At 44.9% G+C, this 28,000-nt stretch overlaps 3 protein-coding genes across 11 annotated transcripts in view; 2 read left to right on the top strand and 1 right to left on the bottom strand.

Moving 5' to 3' along the window:
• On the bottom strand, positions 1-5,095 carry FCF1 (FCF1 rRNA-processing protein). Its single transcript, XM_069783887.1, has 8 exons — positions 5,072-5,095; positions 4,901-4,968; positions 4,651-4,722; positions 3,983-4,131; positions 3,475-3,547; positions 2,464-2,551; positions 1,918-2,012; positions 1-632 (listed from the first exon to the last, which is right to left on the bottom strand). Exons 1-8 carry the CDS (start codon positions 5,072-5,074, stop codon positions 584-586), a joined length of 597 nt encoding a protein of 198 aa, XP_069639988.1. The 5' UTR covers positions 5,075-5,095; the 3' UTR covers positions 1-583.
• Positions 5,096-5,159: 64 nt separating this feature from the next.
• Positions 5,160-27,984, top strand: AREL1 (apoptosis resistant E3 ubiquitin protein ligase 1). Of its 9 annotated transcripts, none has more exons than XM_069783878.1 (20): positions 5,160-5,273; positions 9,370-9,622; positions 10,791-10,850; positions 11,507-11,733; positions 13,458-13,695; positions 14,689-14,858; positions 14,937-15,117; positions 15,836-16,083; positions 17,815-17,892; positions 18,400-18,541; positions 19,536-19,657; positions 21,169-21,244; positions 21,620-21,729; positions 22,247-22,426; positions 22,575-22,700; positions 22,901-23,030; positions 23,117-23,175; positions 23,366-23,455; positions 24,449-24,689; positions 24,812-27,984. In XM_069783878.1, the coding sequence occupies exons 3-20, from the start codon at positions 10,835-10,837 to the stop codon at positions 24,874-24,876; spliced, it is 2,499 nt and encodes an 832-aa protein (XP_069639979.1). In that variant the 5' UTR covers positions 5,160-5,273; positions 9,370-9,622; positions 10,791-10,834; the 3' UTR covers positions 24,877-27,984. The 9 variants fall into 9 exon arrangements, with proteins under 9 accessions (XP_069639979.1, XP_069639981.1, XP_069639982.1 ...); XM_069783880.1 differs by having other exon boundaries at positions 24,449-24,624; XM_069783881.1 differs by having other exon boundaries at positions 11,507-11,703.
• The window catches only part of LTBP2 (latent transforming growth factor beta binding protein 2), a 98,582-nt gene continuing 96,303 nt past the window's right edge, over positions 25,722-28,000 (top strand). Inside the window, exon 1 of the mRNA XM_069783877.1 lies at positions 25,722-25,853. Coding sequence (XP_069639978.1) covers positions 25,828-25,853 — 26 coding nt within the window. The 5' untranslated portion in view covers positions 25,722-25,827. The remainder of the gene's footprint in view (positions 25,854-28,000) is intronic.

Here is a 28,000-nt window from a genome sequence, read left to right on the forward strand (position 1 = left end):
CAGGACGCTTAACCAAACTTCATTCATTGTACAGTTGAATAAAAGCCCATCAGTTCTGAATTAAAATCTTCCAGACCACTGATCCAGAGAAGGCATGCCAACCGGTGCAGGTTTGACAGCTTTTCTCCATAATGCAGGTTCCAATTTGCTCGTGGGACAGGTGTGAGGGATTTTCCAGAGGAATAGTTGTCCTGCTGCAGGTGCAGCAATAAGAAACTTCTAAAATTTCTGTGGCTTCTTTCTCAGCCAGAGTTGCATCACCAATATTTAATTTGGAATGCTGAAATCACTTTTTCCAATGATCCCAGTGAAGAGGGAGTTAGGCATGTTCTGGGCACTGCTGTCCCCTCTTTCCTATGCGCTTCTCCCAGCTATAGGTAATCAGGCCAAGTCAGAACAAGGATGAATAAAAACAGACTCTTCCAAGTAGCTTTTTCTTAGAAGATCAAGGCTATGAAGTTAGTCCAATGTCACCCACAGTCCTACGAGCAGCGTCCCAGCAAAAAAGAAAGCAGGAGGGTTGGAACCAGAAGGACCCTTATCCTGGCTCAGAGTCCTGTCATTGATGGCTTGGCTGGACAGGTTAGAATCGAGGAGCTCCGTAATCATCTGGCATCCTCTCAATATTGTATCTGAGAAAGAAAGAGGGAAAACCTATGAGGACAACCTACTCCACATTGCTCCCCTCCCCATGCAGCAACAGGCTTGCAGGCAGACTGAACAGCAAAAAGCTTTGTTGCATTTATATCTGCAGCTCAGATCCCCAGGAAGAAAAATATTACTCCTGAAAGTGAAAAGCCTTCATAAGGTTGCTTTTATCCTTCACCTCAAATTCAGAAATTGGGCATCTCAAAACCTCACCATCACCAGAGAAGGAAAAAAATGGTGGTTTTGTAAGATCTGACTTGGGATTTAAGAGCAGACCACCACAAAGAATAAAACTTTGGCCATTCAACTTATGATTCATGGCCACAGTGAATAAGGGGAAAAGATGTTTTGAGAGAAAAATGTTCTGAGCCATGTTCTAATTACAGATCAGTTAAGACTTTACATATTTATAGCAATCAACCTTCTAATTTCTGATAGATTGCTCTGTCTGCATGTTACTAGACTCATTGTCTCCACTGCTAGCACAATTGCCTCCTTCCCAGTATCTCTCCCATCCCATCTGATGACTTTGGCCCTTTTCTCTCCACATCCTGACTTCTCTCCTTACAATGCTACCAAACATATCTACCATACTGTGAAACAATTTGGCATAGGTTTGATGCACGATAAATCTTCTGGGCTGTACATTATGTATATATGACAAACAAAGGTGAGTAAAGTCTTCTTAGTCTAGGCTTTATGAGTACTTTGGAAGGAACAGGAAATGGTTTTAAGCAAATGTTTTTACAGTAGATCACTGGTCCTATTGAATATAAAAAAATAACGTGAGCCAGTACTTGCAGATACTGGAGAAATCTGCTGCATTGAAATTGCTGCATAAGTGTCCGTCCGAGTTGGTTTGGTTTTTAGCTAAGAAGCAAATTCAATCTCTTAGCTGAGGTTACATAAAGCGACCAAACAGAATATGGAACAAGAATGGTTCTTTTCCTCAAGAACCTGTAGAATGCACTTGCCTGGTAGTCCTGCTGCTGCTGCTGCTGGTAAGCAAGCAAAACTGATCTATGGTAACACTGGCCTCAAGGAAACTAGTTTTCTGGGTAAAAGCAAGTAAATATGTAGACTGCAGTAAAAGTGGGTCTATGACCAGTCTCTTTCCAGCAGCAGCTGTACTTCTACTTTTGTGCGAACACTAGGCCCTTTACTGCAACCTGCACTATAGATAATGCAGGAGAGAAATACATGGTGATAGAGCCCCTGTCAGACAAGGATTGTACCAGGCAGTGTTCCTCCTTGTGGGGGGTCCCTTACCTGTGCCTGGAAATATACATTATAGGCACTCCTGGGATTTTTCGTATTCTCCGCTTGAGCTCTTTATCCACTGTGGCCACAATGTAACATTTGTGCTGCAAAAAGAGAGGCGAGTCAGATCAAACACCAGTGAACCCCCAGAAAAGAAACAAAGCTGAGCAAAAGCTTCTATTCTGTGAGCTTCTTTAACACAAGAGGTCTACAAGTCATTAGCGAGGCATTACTACAACTTGTACAGAATTCCGCAGCAGTCTAGTAACATCATTCTGCTCATCAAAACAGACTCATAGAAATATCCAAAGCCTGTCCAGTCTTCCCAGCTGACAGCTTTCTCATATTAAGTGCTTCTTGATGCTGACCTACACAAGAAGCATGCTCAGGGAAGACTATAACTTGCTTCAAATTAAGTTGTGCCTAGGGACTGAAACAGCCCCTTAGTGAGATTTTACAGTCACTTTGTGGGAAATGTAAGTCATCAGTAACTAGGAACATTCAGGAATTTTTAGTATGTTAGCACAGTATTGAAAATTTCAGAAACAGAAATACCTGAGTGACCCTCTGTACCAAGCAGTCATCTGCATAGGTTCCTTTGTGCATACATGGCAAGCGTTCAAAACGAGGGTCCTTGGCAATTCTGTGGGGACATATAAGGCAGCATCACAGCAACCAGACCAGAGTGTACAGTAACACAGGACAGGGGAACAGGAATGCCCCCTTCTGTGAAACGCAGCACGTTATTCTCAAAACAAGGGCTGAATGGATGGAGTGAATGGCACACAACAGTCAATTGTAATGAGGAGCAAAAAAAGAATGCCATTTATCTGGCTAGTTATTATAGGTTAATTGGATTCAAGATCCCTACAATGTTAGGCTCTTGCCTAACAAAGTCATTTGAAACAAGTTATCTGTGGGAAGAACTAGAATTTCTGGTATCTGAACGTTCGTACCATGCACATCGGAAAACTTCACCTCCTGCCTGAAGGGGAACATCAAAGCTGTTTAGAGGATGCACTTGGATATTTTACAACACAACAGGCCAAAATAAAGAGTAAAGAACAATACATCTGACTGGTACACCTGCAGCAGACAAAGTACATTGGACTAGTTTTGTACAGATCACAAAATAACCTGGCTCTAGATTATCAGCACGTGCTACATACTCCTACAGGAATAACATCAGGCAAGAGTGAAAGGTTCGATAAGACTTGGGTCACTTCTTTATTTATTTTCAGAAAATTCTGCAATTCTGTAATTTAAAAAGAAATCTACATATATTTTGAGAAACAGGAGGAAGCATTATTTTGAAAGTCTTAGGGGAAAAAAAAGATTAACAGATCGATATTAGGCACTCATACCTACCATTTAGTTTTTAAAAAAATCATCTACAACTTGAGCCATCGTACTGATCTCATACAGCCAGAGAAATAAAACCCAGTTCGGGACTCTGCAACAACCTATCTACTCTCTAGTCCACAAGCACCATCATGGAAAGTGCTTTTCATTTATTTATATTAAAACATTAAGTTCTAGAAACAGAGAAGAACACCCTGCACCTACCTTAACGCCACACGGTACTTCTGTCCTAACTTTTCAATTTCACCCATTACACAATCTGTGATACATGGAATACCTACATGCAAAAAAAAGCCTGTATTAAACCCAAGCAGTATTTCTTCACAGACCCCTACATATTGCCCACATGCCCAGGAACTATCATGGAACTTTACAACATATTACAGTTTTAAACTTATGAGAACTGATAAAGTTGCAAAGTGATGAAATGTAGAGCCACTGAATTTGACCATACCATGGTAATTTTAGATTTTTAAGTTACTAATCCTTTACCTTTGCTGAGATCAGCATTTAAGACCATTGTTTGACTGAAACCAGAGACAGTTCCAGGGTTACCATAGCCACGAACAATGAGCTCGATGATTATAGCACACATCCTTTTTTCAAGATTTCTGTTATCCTTAGCTAGTGGTATGAGGCTGATAAAGTACATCACAAGCACACCGTGGCACTACATGGTCCAAAAGAAGATGCAAGTGATGCAGACACTCACACTTGGCATAGAGACAGTCCATCATTGACTGTACTAGGTCCAGCTTGGCCTTGATGGAGAAGTTGATGAAGTTAGTGTCAACCAGGATGTGATAAGGGGGGCCCAACTGTGTATTATACTGGAAGAACAAGCAAGAGGGATGCTGGGGGCTGCCAGGAAGACAAAGAATTCAAATCAGTTAATTGCAATTAACAACATATCCAATCATACAACTTGCACAGAATGAAAGAAGGGTAATCATAGAATCATTTATGTTGGAAAAGACCTTTAAGATCATCGAGTGCAACCGTCAACAATGCCCACTAAACCATGTCCTGAAGTGCCTTGTCTATGTGCTTTTTGAATACCTCCAGGGATACCACCAGTTCCCTGGGCAGCCTGTTCCAATGCCCGACAACCCTTTCAGTAAAGAAGTTTTTCCTAATATCCTATCTAAACCTCCCCTGGCGCAACTTGAGGCCATTTCCTCGCATCCTATGCGCAGAAACAACACGAGGCAGCACAGGATGGTGGCCTGCCAGGCCTCCTGCCGCCTCCTAAACCCAATCCCTTGGTTTGGGGCACCATTTACTACTCTGAAACGTCCTCAGTCGAAGCCTGCAGCGTGGCCGGCCGGCCCTCCCTCCCTCTCTCTCTCCCTCCCTCCCCAAAGCTCCGGCAGCACTTACACCTCCCGCTCCTTAATGGCACTCGGGTCCTCTTTCTTCTTCACGGGGGCTTTCGCCCGGTCCTTCTCGTTACTGCAAGGAAACGCAGGCACTCCTGGCGGGGGGGGGACGGGGAAGGGCGGCCAGCGGCGGAGAGGCCTGGGCCAGGATCCCCTCCCGCCCCTCCCGAGCAGGACGCGGGGACGGCCAGCCCCACGCAGCCGGCTCCGGAGCCCCGCCTGGGCCCGGGCCCAGCCGCAGCCACACTCACATGCGCTGGTCCCGGAGGCTGATCATGCGCTTCATGACCGCGTACTTCCTCGCCTTCTTCTGCTTCCCCTGCAAGCAGAGGGACACACAGCCGCGATGAGCTGGGGGGAGACCACGGCGGCGCGGCACGGCACGGCACGGCCCGGCCCACCCCTGCCCGCGCCCTGCTCACCATCCCGCCACTGCTGCTGCTGCCACTGCTGCTGCTGCCGCCGCCGCTACTTCCGGTGCCGCCACGACGCGTCACCGCGTTCCGCCTCGCCGAGAAGGTCCGGGAGTGGCGTCACTTCCGGCCGCCGGCACGGGGCAGCGGGAGCCCGCGCCGGTCGCGCGCAGGAGCGGGCCCGACGCCGCGGCCGTCGCCGGAGCCCTCGGTAACGGCGCTCCCCGCCCCCTCCCGCGCCTCGGGGGGAGGGGGCGGGAGGGGAGGGCGGGCTCCGGCGGGGGGAGCGGGGCTCCCGGGGCGAGGGAGCTGCAACTCAGTCGCCCCGCCGTGCTCGGGCGTCCCGCCGGGGTGGTGGCCGGGCCGGGCCCGGCCCGGCCGCGGGTGGCGGCGGGAGGGGCGCGGGCGGCCCCGCTGCCGGCCCCGGGCGCCCGTGCTGGGAGCCGCCCGCCGCTGCGCCTGGCAGGCCTGGAGCTACCGCGGCGGAGGTCCGCGCTCTGCCGGCGGCGGGGGCGGGCGGGAGCGGGGCTCCCGGTGAGCGGGAGGAGCTGGCTCCGCCTGCCCCGCGCCGGCCTCCGGCGTTCTCTTCAGGCTTAGCCGTGCCGTTTGCACGGCGCTGCCGGTGGCACGTGGGGTAGGTTGGGGGGGGCTGGCGCCTGCGGCAAGGCCGCGGGGTTTGGTGGCCCCGCCGAGCCACAGCTGGTGCGGGCTGGAGGGGGAACCGCAGCGCACCGGTCGCCCTCCTTCCCCCCTGCTTTTCTCTTTTGCGGAGCTGGGAGGGCACGGAGGTCTTCAGCCCGCTTCCTTAAGCTCACTGGGCTGGCGCGTTTTGAAGACTTCATGTCAAGCTGTCTGTGCTGCACTCTAGCTCGTGAACGTGTTCATGAAAAGCAGCAGGTTGTCAGGATCCGTAGATCTTGCCAACAGCTGTGACCTGAAATCCTGGCAAATGAGCATAATTGCAGCTGTGCTTTCTGCAGCCGTAATGGTGTAGTCTGACCTGAAGTATCTCTTCTGCACACATAAGGAAACGTTCTCCATGTTCTCAGACTAGTCCCAGGCACTTGGTTTCTAGTGCCCTGTGCAGGGAAGGGTGAGAGAGAGGCCTCCTTGTTGTTATCTTTCTCGTGTAAGCTTTTGGGATTAGTGAGAACTGGCAGCTGTTGGTATCTTCCAAATACAACTGGTTTTATCTGGTGTGCTGGTCAGAAAAAGCAGATATGCAGCCAGTGAGGTACTATGCAGGAGTTTTTTCCTGAAGCGCTGGCCTCAGTAGAACCACGACTGAGGCTCTGACAATGAGGAAGAAAATTAGGCTGAAAGGAGAACTCAGTTTGTTAGGGAAACCGTGGCTAAGCTTTCCACCTGGGTGATCATACCAGACGAGACTGGCCTGGAAGTTGCCATCTGGCTGGCTTGCTGTGTTTGAGGAAGGCGGGAGGAGCTGACAGCCCTGGTGGTGGTTCAGTTGTGATGAAAAGTCTGTAGACTTAGGCAGTTGGCAAAAGCCTCCCATGTTATTTTTTTTTTCCTGTTGTCACTATTTTATTTGGCTTGTGTGTAAACGTGTATGACAAATCCCAGCCCTGATGAGAGAATGACTGTTTTGTATGGACACTGGCCATTGATGTGGCTTTTGTCCTTGACAGCTGATACTGGAGCCTGCTCAGTGCCTTTTGCGCTGACTCTTCAGTCTTCTGTGGGTGTATTTTAAAGTTAGGTTCCCATGGGCATTCCTGTTTGTTGGTTTGTGCATGCTCTACTTAATGTGCGAAAATACTGTGCCTTTTTACTCAGAAGAGAATTGTTGTCTTGTGCGTGGCATGAGACACACGTGCCATTGGTGGTGGACATTTGTGCATGTGGATCGAGAGGATGTTTTGCACAGAGATGAAGGATTCTCTCTTCTTGGTTGGATGAGGTAGTATCAACCTGCAGAAAGGTTTTAAGTCCATCTTCTTAGTTTTAGAACTTGTCAAGGGAGACAAGAAAGGAAGTTAAATTTATCAGTGCACCGAAAAAAACCAAGAGGCACAACAGATTTCCTAGGACCTCAGTAAATCAGTTCTGTATAGCATGCCCCCAACTGGCATCATAGCAGTAGCCACACAAATGTGCCATTACTGTGTTACAGTTCCTTTTGTATGTGCAGCTACACTTGTGCTTCCTTCTGGAGCTTTGTACTGTGTTCTTCTGGCTTCACAGCAGCAGTAATACAAACAAAATGTTTTCCCATTACTGACCTTCCTTTCCTTGCTGACTTGAGAGAAGCAATAGCACTAATGTGGTTTATTTTATGATTCCATACTGTCTATGCTGATTCTGCCAGTACTTCTCCTGGAGTCAAACCAAGGTGAAGCTTTCCAAATCCCCACTTTCCCTGCAGATGGCAGGAGACCGTTGCTTGCTCTGTCCTTGGATCACTAAGACCTGTCGGACAATTCAGCATTTTTTTTCCAGCCTAGCTATGATGGCACCTTATATTGCTGATTTTCAGAATTCATTTCCCAGATTGTTAGCTGGCAGTTCTTAGCAGAGATACTATTTTAATTTAGATCTACATTCTGGTAAGTGAGTGGCAACATATCTTGGATACCAAATACTCGCAACTTGGTTCTTTACCCCAATGTATCCTAGCTGCAAGAGCCTCCTTAAAGCTGATGGCAGTGTGTATGCTAGAGGGAAGTTGATTGTATGACAGCCACTTCATCTCTGGTGGCCACCTGACTTGGTGTCTTGTTTACCACTTCATGTAGAGATAATAAAATGAGAAGTTGCTGTGCTGACTGAGGGAGATAATTAATTCCCTGTGTCCAGTGAGCGCTGAAATTCTGCAACCCAGATCAAGATACTCAGGCTTCAATTGACTTAAAAATCTTGTAGTTGAAGTGATGGGTCTTTCTCTTTTTATGTTTTCGAGAGAGAGTCTGTGTCACTTGTGGTATGCTTTACAGAAGGGAAAGAGTTATGGACTGAGGCAGAAATGGCTTGGGTAGATGAACCCACAGGGCCAATTTTGTGTTGTTTTTTCAGTGACATGAAGAGAGTGGTTCTGTAAGATGCTGGAGGGAGATCTCATAGATTCCCAAATATTGATAAGTTTCTGTGAAATTCCTCAGCTGTGTGGGGAGGAACCATACACCTTCCACAGCCAGGCCAAGCTGGAGCAGAGTTTCAACCAGCCATTTGTAGCACAGCTTGGATAGGTACTGTGAAAGAACTCAAATACCAATGAAATTGCGAAGTCTGTGATTCTTAGTACACAGAGATATGAGTTTAGAAACCTTCATCTAGGAAGAGAATGAGAACTTATGCCTTGGGGACTGCAACACTGTTTGCTCAAGCAGAGGAAAGAAGAAAATAGCTGAGTGGGTGGGATTTTCCTTGAGATGTGGGGGAGGAAAAGAGAGTGAGAGTCTGGCTGCTTCTGCAGCACAATCAAAGAGCTCTGCACAGACTTACCTGTCGGTTTTCATATGCATTAGAAAGCTTAGTGGACGTATGCAAGGGCTGCCAGATCTGTATGATTATTGGGATGGAGGGAAATAAGAGGCATCTGAAGAGGAAGGTAGATGAGGCGGGAGTAAGAAGGAAGTGGCAGCTGAGGCAGTGATATGGCAGGCAGAAGGAGTGCATCACTTACATCCCCGGAAGAGCTGACTCTCTTTACAGAGAGTTGCTGTGGTGAGTGTGGGTTTGTTCATTTTATTCTCACTCGTTTATATAACCTGTGTTCTGAATGAGTAGATACCGACTGTGTAGGTTCTGTGGCTTTTCTTCTGGCATATGTCCTGTTTTTTGTGGGCTGCATCAATCCTTGCTGTTAGATTTTTTTAAAAAATTTTTTTTTTTTTAATCTCAATCTTGACAGTAGACTGTAATTTAGTGGATAGTGCTGCTGAAACTGAAATGCCTTATGAGGATACTAGTTTCCTGAATACCTAAAACAAGAGCAACAAAAGAAATTATCTAGTTTGCTTTGAGATCCAAGAACTTTCAAAGATTTATTTATTTAATTATTTTTAGGCTTGTCTATAAATAGCCCTCTAGATTTGGGCAAAATCAGTCTGAGAATAGTACATGACATTTTGTGGGTTGTGAAGGCTTGAAGTGGTACCTGCTCCTTAGCACGCCTCATAAATAGCACGCAGGTTCTTAGCTGCGCCATCCTTTATAGCTCATCTCCTATGCATTTGACATCTAGTGATATTCTTGCATCTTACACCTCTCATGTGTTTCTACTTGCTAGATTTGCCCACAACAGTGGAGACATCTAACCTTTCTCTCTCATTTTTTTTCTTTTCCAGGGAAGCTAGCAAACAGCAGGCTATAGGGAGCAATACTGCAGGACAACCGTTTTCCACAAAGAGGAGGAAATTGCTGTGCTCACCTTTCAGCAGTGATTCTGTGATGCAAGTTCCAGGAGTTTCTCCCTCTGTGATAATCTTCTCTATGGCCTCTTCTTGCTGACATTAGCCCCAGTGTTGGGCACAAAGAGGAAGGATGCTGAAGAATGGGTACCCCCCTTTTGGCTTTTAGAACATGGACACTTGTGTAAAGGTATGTGATTGCTCTTTGGTTGGAGGGTTGGAGTATCTGTGGAGGCCATCAAATGGTATTTGCTAGGTTGGAAAGTCATGGCTATTGTTGGGAGGAAATACCTCATTTAAGCTTTCTGCATGCTGCTGTCCGTTGCTGCTGCTGTTGAGATGACTGATAAATAACTCCCCTTTTGTGTTTGTTTAAAAAAAATAAATAGAAAAAGCGGCTTGAATGCACAATGTAGCTTCTCACTAACTGAGTGGTGACATGGCGAGCTATATTGTATGCATTAGTGTATGCCAAATTGTTTGTCTACTTGTCACGTTCCTTGCTGCTGCTCTTCCATCTGTCAGCTATGTCTTATCAACCAAACAGCATGTTGTTGTTCTGGGTGTGGTCTTTTTACTACATGTTTGTTTAGCAGTCCCCTCAGTGAGAACTTGATTCTAGATTGGTGTCTCTAAAAATTGCTGTAATCTTAATAGTGTACAAAACCAAGGTTTTAGCTTGTATGTTGATCAGTGAGAGTTTCAGTGGAGAGGCTCTGCTTTGCAGAAGTGAGCAGAAAAATACAGATGGACTGTTTTCCAGTTGCATTCGTACTTTCTGTCGTAGAGTTACAGGGCAAAAAATGGATTCAGCTCTGCCCTAGAAGGATTTTGTTTGTTCTGAACAAATGGGGATGGTCTTGTCTGCAACCCTTTTATTCCATAGCTTTTTCTTCTAAGGTTGCTGGTTGAGGGTCATCTTCTGTCCATTTTGGTGGTGGCTCTGTGATGTGCTTTCATGGCAGACTAGAAGTTAACTTTGTGACTTGCAGAAGCAAGCAGGTGTGAGAGTTTGGATGAGTGGCTTTTGGCTGGTGCTGTCAAACTTAGTGATCCTGCAAAAAGTAGCTCCTTCTTGCAGCAGCCAGAGCCTGCTCTCACTGGTTTCTGAGGATAATATGTTGTCCTTATAGATCCCTGAATCTGAATGGGAATCTGTGATTGAGGGAGAACTGTTCCTTGTAGCATGCTATGCTGTTTGCATAAATCACAGTCTTATGGAATAATGCTTTAGGGATGTCCTTGGAGAGGAAGATAGATGTTCGATAGGTATTTGTCTGAGGAATCATAGATTAAGTTTAGGCCAGTGTGTGTGAGGAAGAGTCATTGGACTGGACTTGGCCTATTTTGTGTTCTAGATGCAGCTGTGATCCTCGGCTGTGTGTCTCACCGAAGGGACCTGATGTTTTACATTATTGGTAAGTGAAGGAAAGGCTGCCACTGTCTTTGTTGACCTCTCCATAGGCTTTAGAAGGATTTCTTGAAAGCCTCTGCTTTCATGTTAGTTCAGAGTCTACCTAACAAACATGAAGTTACTGTCACCCCACACTGTGCCCTCCACCTGGCAGACTTGCCTCTCCACTATTCTTGTTCCTAAAGTCCTTCCATTGACCTCATTCCTAAGCCACTCCCTTACTTTTTCTTTCAGGAACTAGTGCAGGGTTGTTGCCTCCATGATGCTTCTTAATCCAGCCTTAATGTGATATGCAGGGGTTGTGTGGTTATACAACTGTTTTCCTTAAAGGAATCTCTGTAGTTCTAATTTGCAGCTCAAAGGGAATTCCATGCTTCTGTTGGGATGTCTGCTAGCCATACTGGAGACTCTGTACCACCTTTACATATTTTCTCTGTTTGCAGTCATTTGCAGAGTTTTAAGGGACTTGTTATTTTCTAACCTTACTTGTAGCATAACACAAACCATAAGTGTTCACACAATAGCTTCTGCCTTAAACACCTAATTTGCAGTTGAGTAGAATGTCATTAATAAAAGGCATTTTGGGCTCACACAGAGGAGATTTTGGTGCCTGACTCAGCCATGCTGCTGCAACCACCCTCTCTTCTCTCCTTACTGCAGGTGGGATCACAGTGTCTGTGGTAGTTTTCTTCTTCACCATTAAGTTCCTCTTTGAGCTTGCCGCACGTATAGTCAGCTTCCTTCAGCATGAGGACCGGGAACGCCGAGGGGAGCGAACTATTTATGACTACGTGCGAGGCAACTACCTGGATCCCCGGTCCTGCAAAATCTCCTGGGATTGGAAGGACCCCTATGAGGTGGGCCATAGCATGGCCTTCCGAGTGCATGTAAGGGAATATTTCTGTTTCCATGCAGCTTTGGGGGCAGGAACAGAGGTCTGAGTTAGGGATGGGCTCTTCAAATGTTTTTTATTGGGGCCAAGGTGGATGTAACTTAGGAGTAAGAAAACTATCTGTTTATGTCTTCTGCCACCCATAGTTGTGTTGCAGAACTCTGTAAGTGCATAGCTGAGGTTTGCGCTCCTTAAAATCTTATCTCCCTCTCTTTAGAATCCTCTGAAGAACCGGAGGAGACCAGGCTTGTCCTATCTACTGCTTCCTTTACTGGGAAGTGAGTGGGCTGAGCCTTGCCTTCAGCAGACTTGGTGCTATCTTTTGGTTGTGCAGCTGAAGTTGGGAGCATGGGAATGGGTGTTTTAACAACTCAAGAATTGTAAAGCTTCATGGCTGCTCCCCATTCCTCCAAAATTGAGTGTTATTCTGTCTGACCTGGAAAAGCCTGCCAAGGATTCTTTTTTCTCTCCAATACCAAAAGGCCAAGTCTAGGGGAATGAGACAAGTATACAAATAAGATAGGTGAGGGGCTGAACGCTGAGAGTTTGAAACTAAGTGGAGAAAGTTTGAACAGATTTGCTGGGCTCGTGCCCACCTTTCTGCCCCACCTTCCCTACCAAGAAGGGTATTGAAATAAGAAGAAAGGTTCAGCTAGGTTGCCATACCCATACCTCCTGCTAAGGCGAGGAAAACCCTTCTGCTTGAAGGTGAATAAGGTGTTCTAACTCCAGGGCAGGCAGTGAAAAAGAGCTGAGGGGAAAGGGACTTGTTCTGTTCCTGCTGTTTAAATTTATTCCCTTCACCTTACTGACTCTCACTTATGGCAGCTCCAGCAATGTGCCCTTCCACTTCATGCTTGTCTCCCATTTGCTTAGCCCTTTATTCATCAACAGTAGCTGTTGCATGCACTGTTTTCTCTCGCTGACAGTCAAGATACGTACTACTTCAGGCCCCACGACCTCCCTTATTTAGAAACGGAATAATAGTAACCTCTTGCTGATTGCAGGTTGATTGCAGATGGCAGGCAGGGTCTGGCCACAAGCTGCAGCTCTTGAAGAGCCATGCGCATAGGGTTTCAAGGTGTAATTCTTTCCTTGTAAGGAAGTACTGGTTGAGGTATGTTACCCTCTGAAATTGTCCAGCAGATCACTTCTGTGATTGAGCTGAGGTATGTTACCCTCTGAAATTGTCCAGCAGATCACTTCTGTGATTGAGCTGCCTGTGATTTTATCTAACACGTCGTTTTCATGCTGATGCTTCTTATCAGCACAGACTGGGTCAGCTCCATAGGTCAGCATCTTCTCCAAACTGTTTTCTGTAATAAATTGGTGAGAGCTTTTCCAGAGCTTAGCTGTACAAATGGACAAGATCTGCTTGTTTCTCTGAAAGGATGTAGCTTTGCTTTTTTCCTTTTGGTAGTGGGTTCTCTTGGTTTCTGCTCTGATATTGCACTAACAGTGCAGAGAAGAAATGCCTAGTGGCACCTTCTTTTCAGGGCACTCATTTGAACCCCAGCACAAAAGAGAATGAGGCTGTTCAATGCCCACTTGTGCCCTGTTTGCTTTGGAGAACACGGCCTGTGTGACAGAGCTGGCTCTTAATTTTTTTTCCTTTGCTGAGCTGGGGTTCTTGCCCTTGTTTCCTCAAGGCGACTTGCTTTCTCTTCCTCTGTGCACTGCATATTTTTGCTGACCTGGACTTCTCCATTTCCCATGCAGTTATTCTATAAAAATGGGCAACCCTTCCCTGCTCACCGGCCTGTGGGGCTGCGAGTTCACATCTGCCATGTGGAGCTAGCAATTGATATTCCTGTAACCCAGGAAGTTCTTCAGGAGCCTAATTCCAATGTGGTGAAAGTGGCCTTCACTGTGCGCAGGGCTGGGAGATACGAGATCACTGTAAAACTCGGTGGCTTGAATGTGGCTTACAGCCCGTACTACAAGGTGTTCCAGCCAGGTAAGATCTAACTGGCCCTCTAATGATTCAAAGTGGATTTGGAGGTATTGGAGGCAGTTAGGTAAATGTGTTTCCAGCTAAAATAGGTAGGTGACAGGGAAAGGGTTACCCTTTACCATTTTCCTCTTGCCATGTGTAGATCCCAGCAATAGACCCATGACTAAAACATACTTGTGACTACCAGTACGTGGCAAAATAGAAACTGCCTTACAGAATAAGTCATTAGTGCTGCTTAAACTCCCTAACCACTTATGTCATGTTCTCTGTTTTGTAGTAACTTCTTCGTGATCCATCCAGTAGTCAGAGAATGCCTTTTGTAAAAGTACTGAGTTATTTGCCTCTGAATTGGAAATGCTGTCATGATTTGACTCTTCCTCTTTTGAATACCCTACTCTATTCCTTTAAGCTCCTGGAGCAGTTGATACCTTTGATTATATGCTTCTTTAAAAACTTTTTTATCCATTTTAAATTGGTTTCCTTCTACTTTTGTTTTTTGACCCCAATCAGCATCTTTTATATTTCATGTACATGTTCATTGAAAGTACCTCTATTCCATTGCATTGTGAATAGATACAAAGCTTGCTAATGTACCTCGTCAGAAAGGGGAAGCTCAGGTTTAATTTGGATACCCTTCAGGCTAAAGTTTTTTTGGTAAGCTGAATTTGCAGGTTTCCTTGGATGTCAGCTGACTTGTATTTTGTATGTGCAGTGGGAGCAAGTTCTTGAGCTGAAGGTTAGAATAGTGGAAAAAACATTCTTTAGAAGGCTAGTAACTGCGTTTGCTATATCAGTATTAAGTTTCTGACCCAAGGCAAACCCTGTGCACCACATCATGTATTTCAGTGCTCAGATACTTTATTTTTTGAATGTAGGGGTATAGAATGTGTTTAGATTTGATCCATTTTCAAGGATATTGTGCCCCAGTTGCTTTTCCTTTGCTCTTGGTAGCTTCAGCTTGGAATTTGTTTGACTCTAAACTGTTATTGTCTTAAGGGATGGTGGTTCCCTCCAAAACCAAAATCGTCTGCCATTTCTCCACTCTGGTGCTGACTTGTGGACAGCAGCACACTCTGCAGATAGTTCCCAGAGATGAGTATGACAATCCCACCAGCAATTCTGTGTCCCTGATAGATGAGCACAATTACAGCCTCTCCATCCATGAGGTGAGTGCAACCTCATCACTTGCTGCTTGACTTCAGGTGAGCTAGAGAGCCCCCTTTATTAATTTGTTTTCTGTTTAGCTGGGTCCTCAAGAAGAAGAGAGCTCTGACGTTGTGTTTGAGAAGTCTGTGGTGTCCAACCGGCAGACTTGCGAAGTGTTCTTCCGACTCACCTTGCACTGTAGGGGGTGTTTCCATGCCTGCATCTCCTACCAGAACCAGCCCATAAGCAATGGTGATTTTGACATCATTGTTCTAAGTGGTGAGTCGAGACCTACTCAGTATTCATTCTCCAGGTGTCCTCTTACAAGATGCTTTGCACACTTGTGTGGCAGAGCTAAATGTGGCTTCCCTGCAGGCTAGCCATGCTTAATTGCTCAAGGAATGCCTATTCATTTAAAAATGCTAAGGTAAATGAATTTGCTCCTGACAAGGGACATCTCTGAAGGCTGATACTCTGTTTCACCAGCTGATAAAAGCACATGTGTTTTTCCCCTATCTCCGGAGGTTTACCTCTGAAATTAGGCAATTTTTATTGCTTGCTAGTACTTAGCATCTGGGCCATACTGGGAGTGAGCCAGTCATGTATTGTATATAGATGAATGACAGTGCATGTGACCTATGTGCTTTTTTACAATTTTATAATTCCTGGTTTCTTCATGAGTAAGCCAGTCTGCAATATGGCTGTCAAGTGGCTATGCCTTCAAGCTGGTGCTCTGAGAGGGAGGTTCTGTATGCCTTTTTCCCTTTTTTCTTCAACCGGTCACTGAAGCCAGGACAGACAAACTGCTGTCTTGAAATCTTTTTTTATCCCACTCCTGGGTTCTCTTCATCAGTTTCACTTGACCGGATTTTCCTTTGGATGTGTAGCCTTTTCTTTAAAATCATAGCAACTAATTTGCTGGTGGTCTGTGGATTCTTTACTTTTTTATTGTGGTCTCCGTTAAGATTTACACAACTCTCTTATCTGTTTCACTCAGAGAATGAAAAGAACATTGTAGAACGCAATGTGTCCACCTCGGGTGTCAGTATTTACTTTGAAGCCTACCTTTATGATGCTCCTAGTTATACCAACACTCAGTGGCAACTTCCACCAACGCACCTGAGCTCCTCCCAGCGCCGTCCTTCTACTGCAACTGAGGATGAAGATGAAGATTCTCCCTCTGACAGCCAAACACCTGAGAAAGTGAAGAAACCTAAAAAAGTGTACTGCTATGTGTCACCTAAGGTAGATATCACAAAGTTACCACTCTTGGGTGCACGTTTAAAGTACACTGCGACTGAAGAGCTTCCTTGTGCCCTGTATCTTAGCTCCAGATTTAGGTGCCTCAGATTTGGTTAAAAAAGGTTTGCCTAAGGCTAGGCAGTAAAACGTCTCAGTAGACTGAGAATAACGTTAAAATGCTCCTTGAAGTTTTAGGACTCCATGAGTCTTTCTAGGTCTGACCCAAAGCCTACTGGGAATTTTCTCACTGATTGTTCAATAGATAGTCTGTTTGCCTTGCCTTAGCTCTGTTCAAGTCAGACCTGCAATACCCTTTCTCAGTTTCTGATACCTGTAGATTGGAACATAGAGGAAGAGACTTCTCAGATTTTATGTCTTTGTCCTGTTTCATGAATGTTCCAGGGCAAAGAAAAGGAAAAAAAATGGGCAGAGGACAAAAGGTAAATGTATAAACAGAAGAAACAGGATTCAAGCAAGTCAAGAGAAACAGGATTCTTTATAGTAAGAATATGTTAACAGAAACTATTACCCCTTATTATTGTCTACAAGCATCAGGGAAACTAGAAAGAAAATTCTGCTAAATCTACTAATAAACTTAAATTCACTTTGCTAATCTAGCGATCTGAATGCATTCTGAAAAATGCAGTGATAGACATCAAAGTGAAAGACTAATTAAGGAATTGCTTTCCTGACAAAGAGAGAAAGAGGGCTGTAAAACAGTTACAGGATAGAGTGTTGCTAGAGAGTTCTAAATCTGTGCTGCGTGCAGCTCTAAGAACTACTTTGGGAGTGAGTGCTGGGTCCTTGTGAGCTCAGCATCCTTTCATCCTTGGGGTATCGTTCTGGACTTTTGTACTCTTTTTTCTATTGTGTTACCTGGTAAAGGAGATCAACAGAAGTGGGTACTGTTGCAGGTTCCCTTTAGGTGCCAGAGTTGTTAATGCAATTCTGATGTCTGTGTAATTGTATCCCTGGATAAGTCTATATATAATCTAGAGCATCTGTCCTGCACAGCAGATAACTTACTATGCTGTTATTTCTTTAAGGGGTTGCTGTTCATATTTGCTTTGTTTCTGGAGAAATGCTGCTTGTCATTTTTTCCAGTCATTGCAGCTAGAACAGGCTTGTGCAGGAAATGGTTGTGTTTTCTCTAAAGATGCTAAAATTTCATCTTAGCTTGTGCTCCAGAAGATGACAGTTCCACAGTTAGTGATTTGTTCTGGCAGAAATACACTGAGAAGAAATTTCTGCAAACCTCCTGGACTTAGCAATTGCAAGTGCTTTTCAAAAGTTGTTTGAAATGTTTGTGAAAATTAGGGAGTAGTAGCAATAGTGCTGTTAGTGTGACTTTTTCCAAACCCTTCTTGTTAATGCATTACAGACTTGTCCTGAATTCAGCCTATCAAGTGTACTTAACATTACCTTCCAATTAGACTGGTGATGTTCTGCTGAACACAATGGCTTATTGCTGTAAAACATGTCATGCTGGGATCCCGCATGCATCGTAAATACATGCAGTAAAATCTTACTGACAAGTTGCTTACAGTTCTGTACAGCTTTAAGGGTTTTTATGTATTGTGCCAGAAGAAGATTTCACCAAATGTTGCAGAAACCTGTCCCTGGGGTTGAAGGGAGGCCTGGCCTTATGGATTTGTCCTGTGCCTCATGTGTTTCAGGGACAGCCCTTAACAGATGTGTGACCTTTAACATTTTCTTTTCCTTGTGGTTGCTCAGCAATTCTCAGTGAAAGAATTTTACCTGAAGATTATTCCATGGCGCCTTTTCACCTTTAGAGTATGTCCTGGCACAAAGGTGAGTCTTTTTCTGTGCAGCTGTCACTGCACCTCCTGTTGTTATCTTGTGGTCCTTGTGATGAATCACAGTTTGATTTTTCCTTTTGGAGAGAAGGGCTTCCACCCACAACAACATTTTGTTGCATAAGATTCAACTGTGGAATTCCCTCTCATTGCCTGAATTCTGCTAGTATTTGTGAATAGGAGCCAGTTGTATCACTCCTTCCTGCCCTTTGTCCCAATGCTAGGCAAAAATCTTGATTCCTTTTGCATTTCCCATGTTTATTTTCCTCACAACCTTGCTAAAATGCTGTGGTGGTGTCTACTGAAGCCCCTAGGCTAGGGTGTGAAGTTTGAAGCAGCCTCCTAACTGGAGTCTGGATGCTTGAAATAGTGTTCCTGTTAACTACATCTACATAAGAGAGCAGAGAAAGTTTTAGAGCACAGGTGGTGTTGCTCTGTCTACTGAACATACTGTGCCTTCTGCATGATGGGTTTACCCGTTCTTGCATCTTTTTGCTGCTAGTTTTCATACCTTGGTCCTGACCCTGTGCACAAATTACTGACACTGGTGGTGGATGATGGGATCCAACCCCCTGTGGAGCTCAGCTGCAAGGAGAGGAACATCTTGGCAGCCACTTTCATTCGCTCTCTGCATAAAAACATAGGTAAAGGGGTGGTGAGGTGGGTACAGTAATCAGGAAGTTAGCACTTGAGTCTGCTGGTTTCCCCAGGGAATGAGGATTGCTAGCACTGAATGACCTCTAATGAGGACTCTGATTCCCAGAGTCTCATGTTCTGTTCCTGTTGGTGCTTCCAGTGAATGTATTTCATCATGCCAGCTGTTCCTTTTCAGTTTGGCTTTTCTGTCAGGCTCGTTGAAAGCACACCTGTGAGTATCTGAATGTCAGCAAGACTAACTGCAAACTGCCTTTAGAGTTCTGTCTCCAAACCTTGCTGTAAAAAACTCATCCTTGGGCTGTAAAGCTGACCTGTTGTCATGGTTTAACCACAGCCAGCAACTAAGCACCGTGCACCTGCTCACTCACTTCCCGCCCCGCAGTGGGATGGGGGAGAGAATCGGAAAGAAAAAGATAAAACTTGTGGGTTGAGATAAGAACAGTTTAATAGAACAGAAAGGAAAAAACTAATAATGGTAGTAATAACAGTAATAAAATGACAGTAATAATTAAAGGATTGGAATATAGAAAACAAGTGATGCACAATGCAATTGCTCACCACTTGCTGACCAATGCCATTAGTTCCTAAGCAGTGATCCGCCCAGGCCAACTCCCCACAGTTTATATACTGGGCATGATGTCACATGGTATGGAATACTCCGTTGGCCAGTTTGGGTCAGGTGCCCTGGCTGTGTCCCCTTCCAACTTCTTGTGCCCCTCCAGCCTTCTTGCTGGCTGGGCATGAGAAGCTGAAAAATCCTTGACTTGGTATAAACACCACTTAATACACTGATGTTTTTCGTTGTTGCTATCAACATTATTTTCATACTGAACCCAAAACATAACACTATACCAGCTACTAGAAAGAAAGTTAACTTTCCCAGCCAAAAACAGGACACCTGTGCAGTTAGTCTTAGGAATGCCTTCTAGATGTTCGAGATGTTGACAGCTGAGGCCTGACCCAAATTGTCACTATTCTCAGGGGGCTCAGAGACCTTCCAGGACAAAGTGAACTTCTTTCAGCGAGAGCTACGTCAGGTGCATATGAAAAGACCTCATTCGAAGGTCACGCTGAAGGTCAGCCGTCACTGTCTGCTGGAGTCGGTGAGTGTATAGGTCACTTCACTTAAGTCCAATGCTTCCTCCATTCTTTTTTTTTCTGCTCAGTGCCTAAAGAAATCTAAACTGGCATGTGCTGGGGCAACCACATTAAAATAATTAGTCCTTCTGTTTCAAGGCAGATGCCAGTAGACAGCTTGAGATGGAAAAAAAGAAAAAAAAATAATCTCAAGGTAGCTCCTCTGTGTTCAGGTTTGGTATTGTGTGGGATGCTGTGTTCCTTCTCTACAGCCAGTAAGATCAGATCAGTTTCTTAAGTAATGAGGAAACTTCAGCTCTGATAAATTTTTAAGGAACTCGTCGCAGAGTAAATCAAGCCCTGAGAGATGTCTAGGGTAAATGCGTGCATAGCCTGGAAAAGCAGGAAATCTGCTAAGTCTTCACTGATACTGACTTGACCTGATGTGCTTCTAAAATCGAATTTAAAAAAGCATCATTCATATAATACAGTTTTTAACTGACATTCTAAATACTGTGTCCACAGCGCAGGCAGTTATCCTGACTTATTGTTTCCACATGTGTCTCACAACAGTAATGTTATAAAGATGGAAAAGAACATTTCTGGGGAAAGCAGGAGTGGCTGGGATTTCCCTTGACTTACATGCAGTAAATCTGTGTTTTAGAATATTTTCTGCACGTACAAGCTTGCAGTGTTTATGAGATTATGTTTCGGTTAATAGCTTGCTACAAAATGACTTCACTTCTAAACAGCATTTCCATGACTATTTTTCCTCCTATTTTGGAAATTCCTGCGCTGTCATGAGCACTGGTGTTACAGCCTGGTAAGACAAAATAAATTAAGGGCCATAACAATAATAAATGTAAGCTTTAGTGTCCAAGGTTGACAAGCACAATGAATGTGACCAAGGTGTTTAACCCAGAGGTATGACTAGCATGATGCTCTAACCTATTTGAAGATAAGCTAAGCCAAAGCTACCTGTATGACTGAGGACTGCTGTGCAGCTTTCTAAATTTTCTTTAATTGGAATCCAGAATCAGGACACAGCAAGTTCTAGACACTGGAAATATTTTGCTACTTTTTTGCATCGTGACTTGCTTTAAGTATGCACTCAGTGAACCCTTGAAGCTATTTTCTAATGCTCTCTGAAATGTTCCTTTTTTAATTCTAATTCGTGGGCTGAGAGTGCTTTACAGAAATTGCTCCTTCCCACAGGCATTTTAATACTTTAAACAATACTGTACTGCAGCCTTGAGAGGGATACATCTGTGCTGTGCTAAGACCTCACACTGGTTTTAAGACGAGCTGTATGTGGATAATGTGTCTTATAATAGAAAATGAGGAATGGGCTTCTGTGGCTTTGGACAAATAAGAATTAGACCTTAGGAGTTCCTAATTCTCACTTTTATACTTGAGAGTACTAGACTGTTTCTTGGGTTTTGTGTTGCTTAAATTGCCTATCCACATGTGCAGGATTGCATATTGGCTATGGGGTGCCAAGCAGTAATGGCTGCTGCTTTTTTTTTTTTTTTTGCAGTCTTTTAAAGCAACACGAAATTTTTCTGTTTCTGACTGGAGCAAAAACTTTGAAGTGATTTTTCAGGATGAAGAAGGTGAGTTATCTTGTGAATATGTTTAAGGAGGAAGTGAAAGGAATGATGGTGGAGTAGTTTTAGTCTGAAATTCTGGTTTCTTGTAATATGGCTATCCTTTGTGGCTTTCCAGTACTATCACTTTCTCACAGATGTTAGCAACTTATCCTGCCAGTGCTATTCTATCCCTGCTTTACATAGGGACCTGAGGCCCAAATAAAAAATATCAGGACTAGGTTTTGGAGCAGAACCTAAAGTTCTAGAGTCCCTGTCTCCTGCTTTTTTGCTATAGAGCTGTTCACGGTGATGAGCTGTCATGTCAGGTAATAGTGAGCAGCATTCATGAAACTCTTGAATTGATGACCCATGGATGACCAGGCTTGTTTTATCTTGTAGCTCTGGACTGGGGAGGTCCACGCAGAGAGTGGTTTGAGCTCATCTGTAAGGCGTTATTTGATACCACCAATCAACTCTTTACCCGCTTTAGTGATAACAACCAGGCCTTGGTGAGTGCAGTTCCTATGCTGAATGCACAGAAATGTGTGCATTGACATGCTGATGGTTAAGTAATGTTGCTGCTATTAAGTGGTGTTCAACCTTACCCGTTCTTTAGCTTGCCTGCACAGTCACTTCCAGTGCCTTTCTCAAAGCTTTGCTTAATGATCTTAACCCATTGAAGTGTCAAAGAACTGGCTGGATGAACAGCAGAGGGTGGCCAGTCAGCAGGGAAGGCTGGATTTCTGAGCAAGAGGAGGTGGCATCAGAGTGTCTAGAGGTTTTGTTGGATCTGAATGTTTCAGAATCCTTTTCTGCTCTTGTACAGCTTCTGGCCTGTGCATGTGAAACATTTTGTATTCTTCCTAGGCAGGCTCAGGCATTTTACTTCTGTTGCTTGGCTTTGAGAATATTACACTAAAGCTTCTGGGGAAGCCTGAGAGATGCAGTGACTTGAACTAGTCCCATACTTGTTTTTTATTAGTCTTGTCTGGTACTTGGATATTTCATTTTGCTTCATCTTCACAGGTGCATCCAAATCCAGGGCGTCCCACATATTTACGACTCAAAGTATATGAATTTGCAGGCCGCCTAGTAGGAAAGTGTCTTTATGAATCATCTCTGGGAGGTGCTTACAAACAACTGGTTCGAGCTCGCTTCACCAGATCATTCCTGGCTCAGATCATAGGGCTTCGTATGCATTACAAGGTAAAGCTTCCCAGCCTTGTCTGAAGCCTGTATTGGTGTGGGGAGAGGTTGAGCATTGGTGTAGTAGAAGCAGATCCAGAGTCCTGGTTAACAATGTATGTTTTTCTTTCTTCCCTCCGTGTCCCTGCCTTCTTTTTCTTTCACACAGTATTTTGAAACAGATGACCCAGAATTCTATAAATCCAAAGTTTGTTTCATACTAAACAATGATGTGAGCGAGATGGATCTGGTCTTTGCTGAAGAGAAGTATAGCAAAACAGGACAGCTGGAGAAGGTGAGGGAGGCAGTTCCTGAAGGTGGGACAGTTTAACCCCTTCTGCCTGTAGCAGGGGTGGCTGAGAACTCTCCTTTGTGCCCCAGAAAATTGAGCTTACTCTGGGCAGTAGCTCCTTGCTTGGGTTTATTCTGGTTGGGAGTTCAGGTTTGGGGAATGCTGCTGGTCACACTCAAGATCAAGTGTTCTTCTGTTTTCAGGTGGTGGAACTGGTGACAGGAGGGGCTCAAATACCAGTGACCAATGAAAACAAAATCTTGTATCTAAATCTGCTTGCGCAATACAGGCTGGCCAATCAGGTTAGAGAGGAAGTGGATCACTTCCTGAAAGGTAACAGGCTGTCTGCTCCCCGCTCCTTTCTGCCTTTATGTCCCAGAGGATAGCTCTTGCTGCATTTCTCTCCTCTTCTCTTCCAGGTCTTAACGAGTTAGTTCCTGAGAACCTCCTGGCTATTTTTGATGAGAATGAGCTTGAGGTAATTGCTGCCTCCATAAGCATCTCTACCCTTACTTCCCCTCCTCTCCGACAATGGAAGTGCTTTCTGGATCTGGAATAAAGCCAAAATGTTTATTCTCTAAGCATTTTAAATGTTTGTAATCTGCACAGTAACTGTTGCCTTGTTTCCTGAGCTCCTGACTTTCTGACTGCAGTCTCTTGCCTTTCAGTTGCTTATGTGCGGTACTGGAGATATCAGTGTCTGTGACTTCAAGGCACATGCTGTAGTGGTAGGAGGGTCTTGGCACTTCCGTGAGAAGGTAAGTGAAAGGGTTTCTCCATCCTCCTTGCTGAAACCAGTTATCCCAACTACAGCAGAAGACAACTTAAAACTGCGAACAGATTTCTTGGTTGGAAATTAGCTTGCAGAAGGACAAACTGGAAGATTCGGGGGTCAGGAGTAGGACTGCACGCATTATGAAATAATGTTTCACCCTAGAGAAATCCTTCAGCCTGGCTGACTAGAGGTGATACTTAATTAGTTACCAGCAGGTAAAAATCAGCAGCAGTGGTCTTTTTAAGAAAATCCAACAACACTAATTAAGAACAGTTCAGCAGGGAGTTGGGAGGAATTGGTGGGAATTATTGCTACTGAAGATGTTCATGGTGATACACTTATCTCTAAGGGATGCTTGAAGATCATGATTGCAGCCAACATGGAGTGTTTGGAATTCAGTGCTGTTGTAAAAACTACTGATGTAGTAGCCTAAATTTGTACCCTGTAATTGTTCCCATCCCTCCCTGCCTTTCCCCGTGGGAGGGGTATGGGAACGGTAGCAGCTTCAGTTAGAAAAATAATGGAAGCTGCCAAAACACCCAAGATGAAAAGAGATTGGGAGTATGAGCTTCTAGCTGTAAACACTGGGATGGTTCCACCTTCCTGCAAAATTACCGGAGGATGTGAAAAAGTAAAAGATGAGCATAGTGGAAGAAGCAAATGAGCTTCTGCATTGTAAACCTACCTCATTGCCTATGCAGGTATTTCTAAAATTAAAATCTCTGTGGGGAGAGCATAAGCTTTCTCCTTTAAGGGAAAGGACTGGTGGGAGGTAGTAGCGTGGGACATCTCTTAACTGATAAGAAGAACCTATGTAATACTTGCCTCTATGTGTCACCCTGGTAAAACAAAATAATTCTGACTATTAGTAGAGCACTCGCTTGCAAGGGCAGTTGACTGATCTTCTTGCAACTTGCTTATATGCCTACTTGATTTGCTTGGCTGAACTGGCTTTACCTTTCCTGTTTCCTAACAGGTCATGAGGTGGTTTTGGACTGTGGTCTCTAGTTTCACGCAGGAAGAGCTGGCCAGGCTCTTGCAGTTCACAACTGGTTCCTCCCAGCTGCCCCCAGGAGGGTTTGCTGCACTCTGTCCATCTTTCCAGATCATTGCAGCTCCAACTCACAGTACTTTGCCGACAGCCCACACTTGGCAAGTATCCTGGGGTGGTAGGACTTTCTGCATTGTGCTTTTGGGAATGACACCAGCTAGTTGTGGTGAGCAAGCAGTGTATAACATGTAATGTGTGTGACGCTCGTGTCAACCCATCTAAAAGCAGCTGATGGGGATGGTCCCCTGTCAGATCTAGTCTGAATGAAATTTTTCTTTTGTTTTACAGTTTTAACCAGCTGTGCCTCCCTACTTATGACTCCTATGAAGAAGTGCACAAGATGCTGCAGCTAGCCATCAGCGAGGGTTGTGAGGGCTTTGGCATGCTGTGATTTCCCCTTTCCAGGAGACAACTTAGCCTCCTGGCTCTTCATGGCAAGACCCAGGTTCAGTCCTCTGCTTGTTCTCCTTCCCTTCACATGGGCAATGGACACAGAGCAAAGACTCCATGTAAAGGAACTTGTCATCCAGAAGATGTCACGTGGCCTTTCCGTATCCCAAATATGTCATCAAGAGTTCATCTTTTCCCTTTCCCTCATTCTCCCTTTTGGTTCAATGTGAAACAGCAAAAGGACTGTGGTGCATTCATCAAGGAGATACTACACTTGATTTCCCTGCACCCCCATCCTTCTGTGAGAAGATGAAGTTCATAAGCAAAAGTTAGTGATGTGCAGAAGATCTGATGAGCTGCCTTTATTGTAGCTCTCTGGGAGGAAGGGGGAAGACCAGCATGGAGCTCTGCTGGAAAGCTGGCTCATGGGAAGCCTTAGTAACTTTCCATGTCTTGGCTCAACTCCCACAGTAATGCTACCCTGATAGCTCATCTAACTATGACTCATGAAGAGTATAGGGTTGTCCATCCTTTCAGCACCTGACCCAGAAGTGTTTCTGATTCTCCTTCTCCATCTTGCTCTGGATGCTGCTGTCGCCTGTGCCACAGAGAAAAATAGGCAGTATCCACTGGAGGGAGTAACCCAAAGGGGAGAACAATCTCATTGGAGCACAAGTGCTGGCCCTGACAGTGATCCTGTACTACCTCCGCCAGGGTCCAGCAGCAGAAGCGTCCTTCTCCAGCAGTGGCTGGTAATGAGCCTCTGCAAATGAACTGGAAGAGGAGTTTCTCCTCCATTGAATGTTTCTGACAGTTGATGTTGCACAGGAAGCTGTCCCATGCCCTTGCCTTCTTTTCCCTTCCTCAGGAGAGAGAGTATGGGCATGAGTGTGATCCCTCAATGCTGAGCACCAATGCCTATCCCACATTCACGTTCAGGGTATGTATATTATGTACTAACAGTGACAGGTCAGTAAGCAGCTACAGTGTGCACTGGGCTTGCATTTGTTGTTGGGGTGATGGTACTGGGCAGAGCGTGGTACCTCCATGCTGGCATCCCACAGGGTCTTGGCTTCTACCTCTATCATGCAGCAGCCTGAGGCTTCTTTTTCTCTACTGCATTTCAGGCAGAGTTTCCAGAGGGGTGCTGGTGCCTGGAGAGCAGCTGGCTTTCTGTCCTCCCAATCTTCCTACCTTCTTTCTTCAGCTCTGCTTTCCTCCTTTTCCATTCAGTGCTGCTGGCTTTCCAGCACAAAATGTAAACAAGAACTTCACTCAAGTGATCACTCAACAGCCTGCACTCCCAGTTGTCTGGCTTGTGGGGAGAGGAGTGGGCAGGCCAGCATGAGAAGTAAGCTTATGATTGCGGTGTGTTGTTGCTGGCAGTCCATTCAGCCCTTCCCAGGGAAATAAAGGGAAGGGGAATCTGGGAATCTTCATGAGTTCTTCAGTGAAGCAAAATTCAAGATCTTTAAGTTCTCAACACTCCCTTAAACAGTTCAGGTCAGGAGTCAAAGGCATGCAGGAGTCAAAGTGTGAGAAACCTGCATTGCTACTACCTGCAGTGTAAGCTTTCACTGGATTATGGAATTACTGAGTTTCTTCCAGAATGGAGTCTCAGACTGGCAACCCTGAGCTAATTTTAGAACACTGTATTAGATAAAAAGTCACATCGTCCTCTTCAGTCCCTTTCTGCTGTCCTCAAGCTGATCAGGGCAGATTTCTGCACAGTATGGATATTTTAAGATAACTGTATTGCTTTTCCAGTATACCTTAGTTGAATTGACTGGGAATTTGGGGGAAACATTCTACATCTAGAAAATGTTTTTAAGGCAGCATCTTAACCATTCTTGGGCTGAGTGTGTTACTTCTGTACAGAAAAAAAAATAAGCCATTTTGGTGCCAAAAAGCAGCCAGCTGAACATTGAGACTACTCAGGGGGATTTCTTTGCCTTGTGAATTCATTCTCTCACTGGCACCACGGTGCTGGGAGGCTGCCAGCTTGAGAGTTACCACTGTTGCGCTCTGACAGATCACTTTAGTAGTGGCTGTTCTCCCTTTTTTAGTGCAGGCTCCATTCTGCAAGGTCCTGACCTCCTTTGGGTGGAGAGTATGGTACCATTTTATTTACACTGCAGATGGCTTCCATGGTCAGTAGAGTTATAGCTCCTGTGTTCTCCATGCCACCACTTCACTGCTGTTTCCAGGGACCGAGACGAGGTGGGTGACTGTTTGTTGGGAGGCGTAGCTTAATGCTGTTCCCATGTTGCAGCCTTGTCTTGCAGTCTCACCTGGTGAGGATGTTTCCAGCCTTGTAGCTATGGGCCAGCTCTGCCAGTGACATCTTCCTCAGGAATCTTCTCCCTTCTTCTCTTGAGCTGGACTTTTTTATTCTGAGGATGAAGTAGCTGGACATTGGGCAGTCTTCCTCTGCTGGAAAGAGCTCCTAAATTCTTTTTACTGCATTGCAGCCCACACCCCACACTTCCCAGCAGCTGTGCAGATACCAAGGACTTTCTTCTTAACACAAGTGCAAGTCAGAACTGTGATGGGTGCTCTTAGTCAACTAAACCCATCCCCATTGTTTCCACAGGCCCCTAGCTGGTCCCATGTTCCTCAGATACATCACAATGTTTCTAAACTTGTCTCTAGCTTTATACTCTCCCAGTACAGTCACTTTTTATGCTGCCCTTAACACTGGCAATGGGGATGTGCTTTGGTCACCTATACTGTATGTTACTTCTGGCAGAGGCTCGTTACTTTTCTTTTTACTGTTTATTTATTCCCACTTAATAGAGGCCCTTCTGTAGAAATCCTTAGGATCCTGGTATCATCTCGGACAGGTTCTGTGTTTCCTGAAGCTGCTTTGAGGTGCATAGGGCATGGCTTCAGCCTGCACCTGCTGGCCATGTTGCATGTTTTTAGAAACCAGGAGCTGTGGATGATACAGGTCAAATCCTAGTTCCCTCTGGTGAATTTCTGGCAGAGTTCAGCCAAAATTTGGAAGCCTGTGGTTGTAGTAGCTGATTTTGTAAATAGTTTGTATAATAAATAAAATATTTTAAAAATGCTACCTTCTCAGCTCAG

The sequence above is a fragment of the Haliaeetus albicilla genome, chromosome 5, assembly GCF_947461875.1.
Source record: "Haliaeetus albicilla chromosome 5, bHalAlb1.1, whole genome shotgun sequence".
Lineage (NCBI taxonomy): Eukaryota > Metazoa > Chordata > Aves > Accipitriformes > Accipitridae > Haliaeetus > Haliaeetus albicilla.

Bases quoted from the DNA above. Each gene is read 5' to 3' on its own strand.
- FCF1 (XM_069783887.1), bottom strand. The intron at 4,723-4,900 runs GTGAGTGTGGCT...GTTTCCTTGCAG, and splicing joins AGCCTCCGGGACCAGCGCAT to TAACGAGAAGGACCGGGCGA. The intron at 3,548-3,982 runs GTGAGTGTCTGC...TTTTGCATGTAG, and splicing joins GGACTGTCTCTATGCCAAGT to GTATTCCATGTATCACAGAT.
- AREL1 (XM_069783878.1), top strand. The intron at 17,893-18,399 runs GTGAGTCTTTTT...TTTTGCTGCTAG, and splicing joins GAGTATGTCCTGGCACAAAG to TTTTCATACCTTGGTCCTGA. The intron at 21,730-22,246 runs GTGAGTGCAGTT...TCATCTTCACAG, and splicing joins GTGATAACAACCAGGCCTTG to GTGCATCCAAATCCAGGGCG.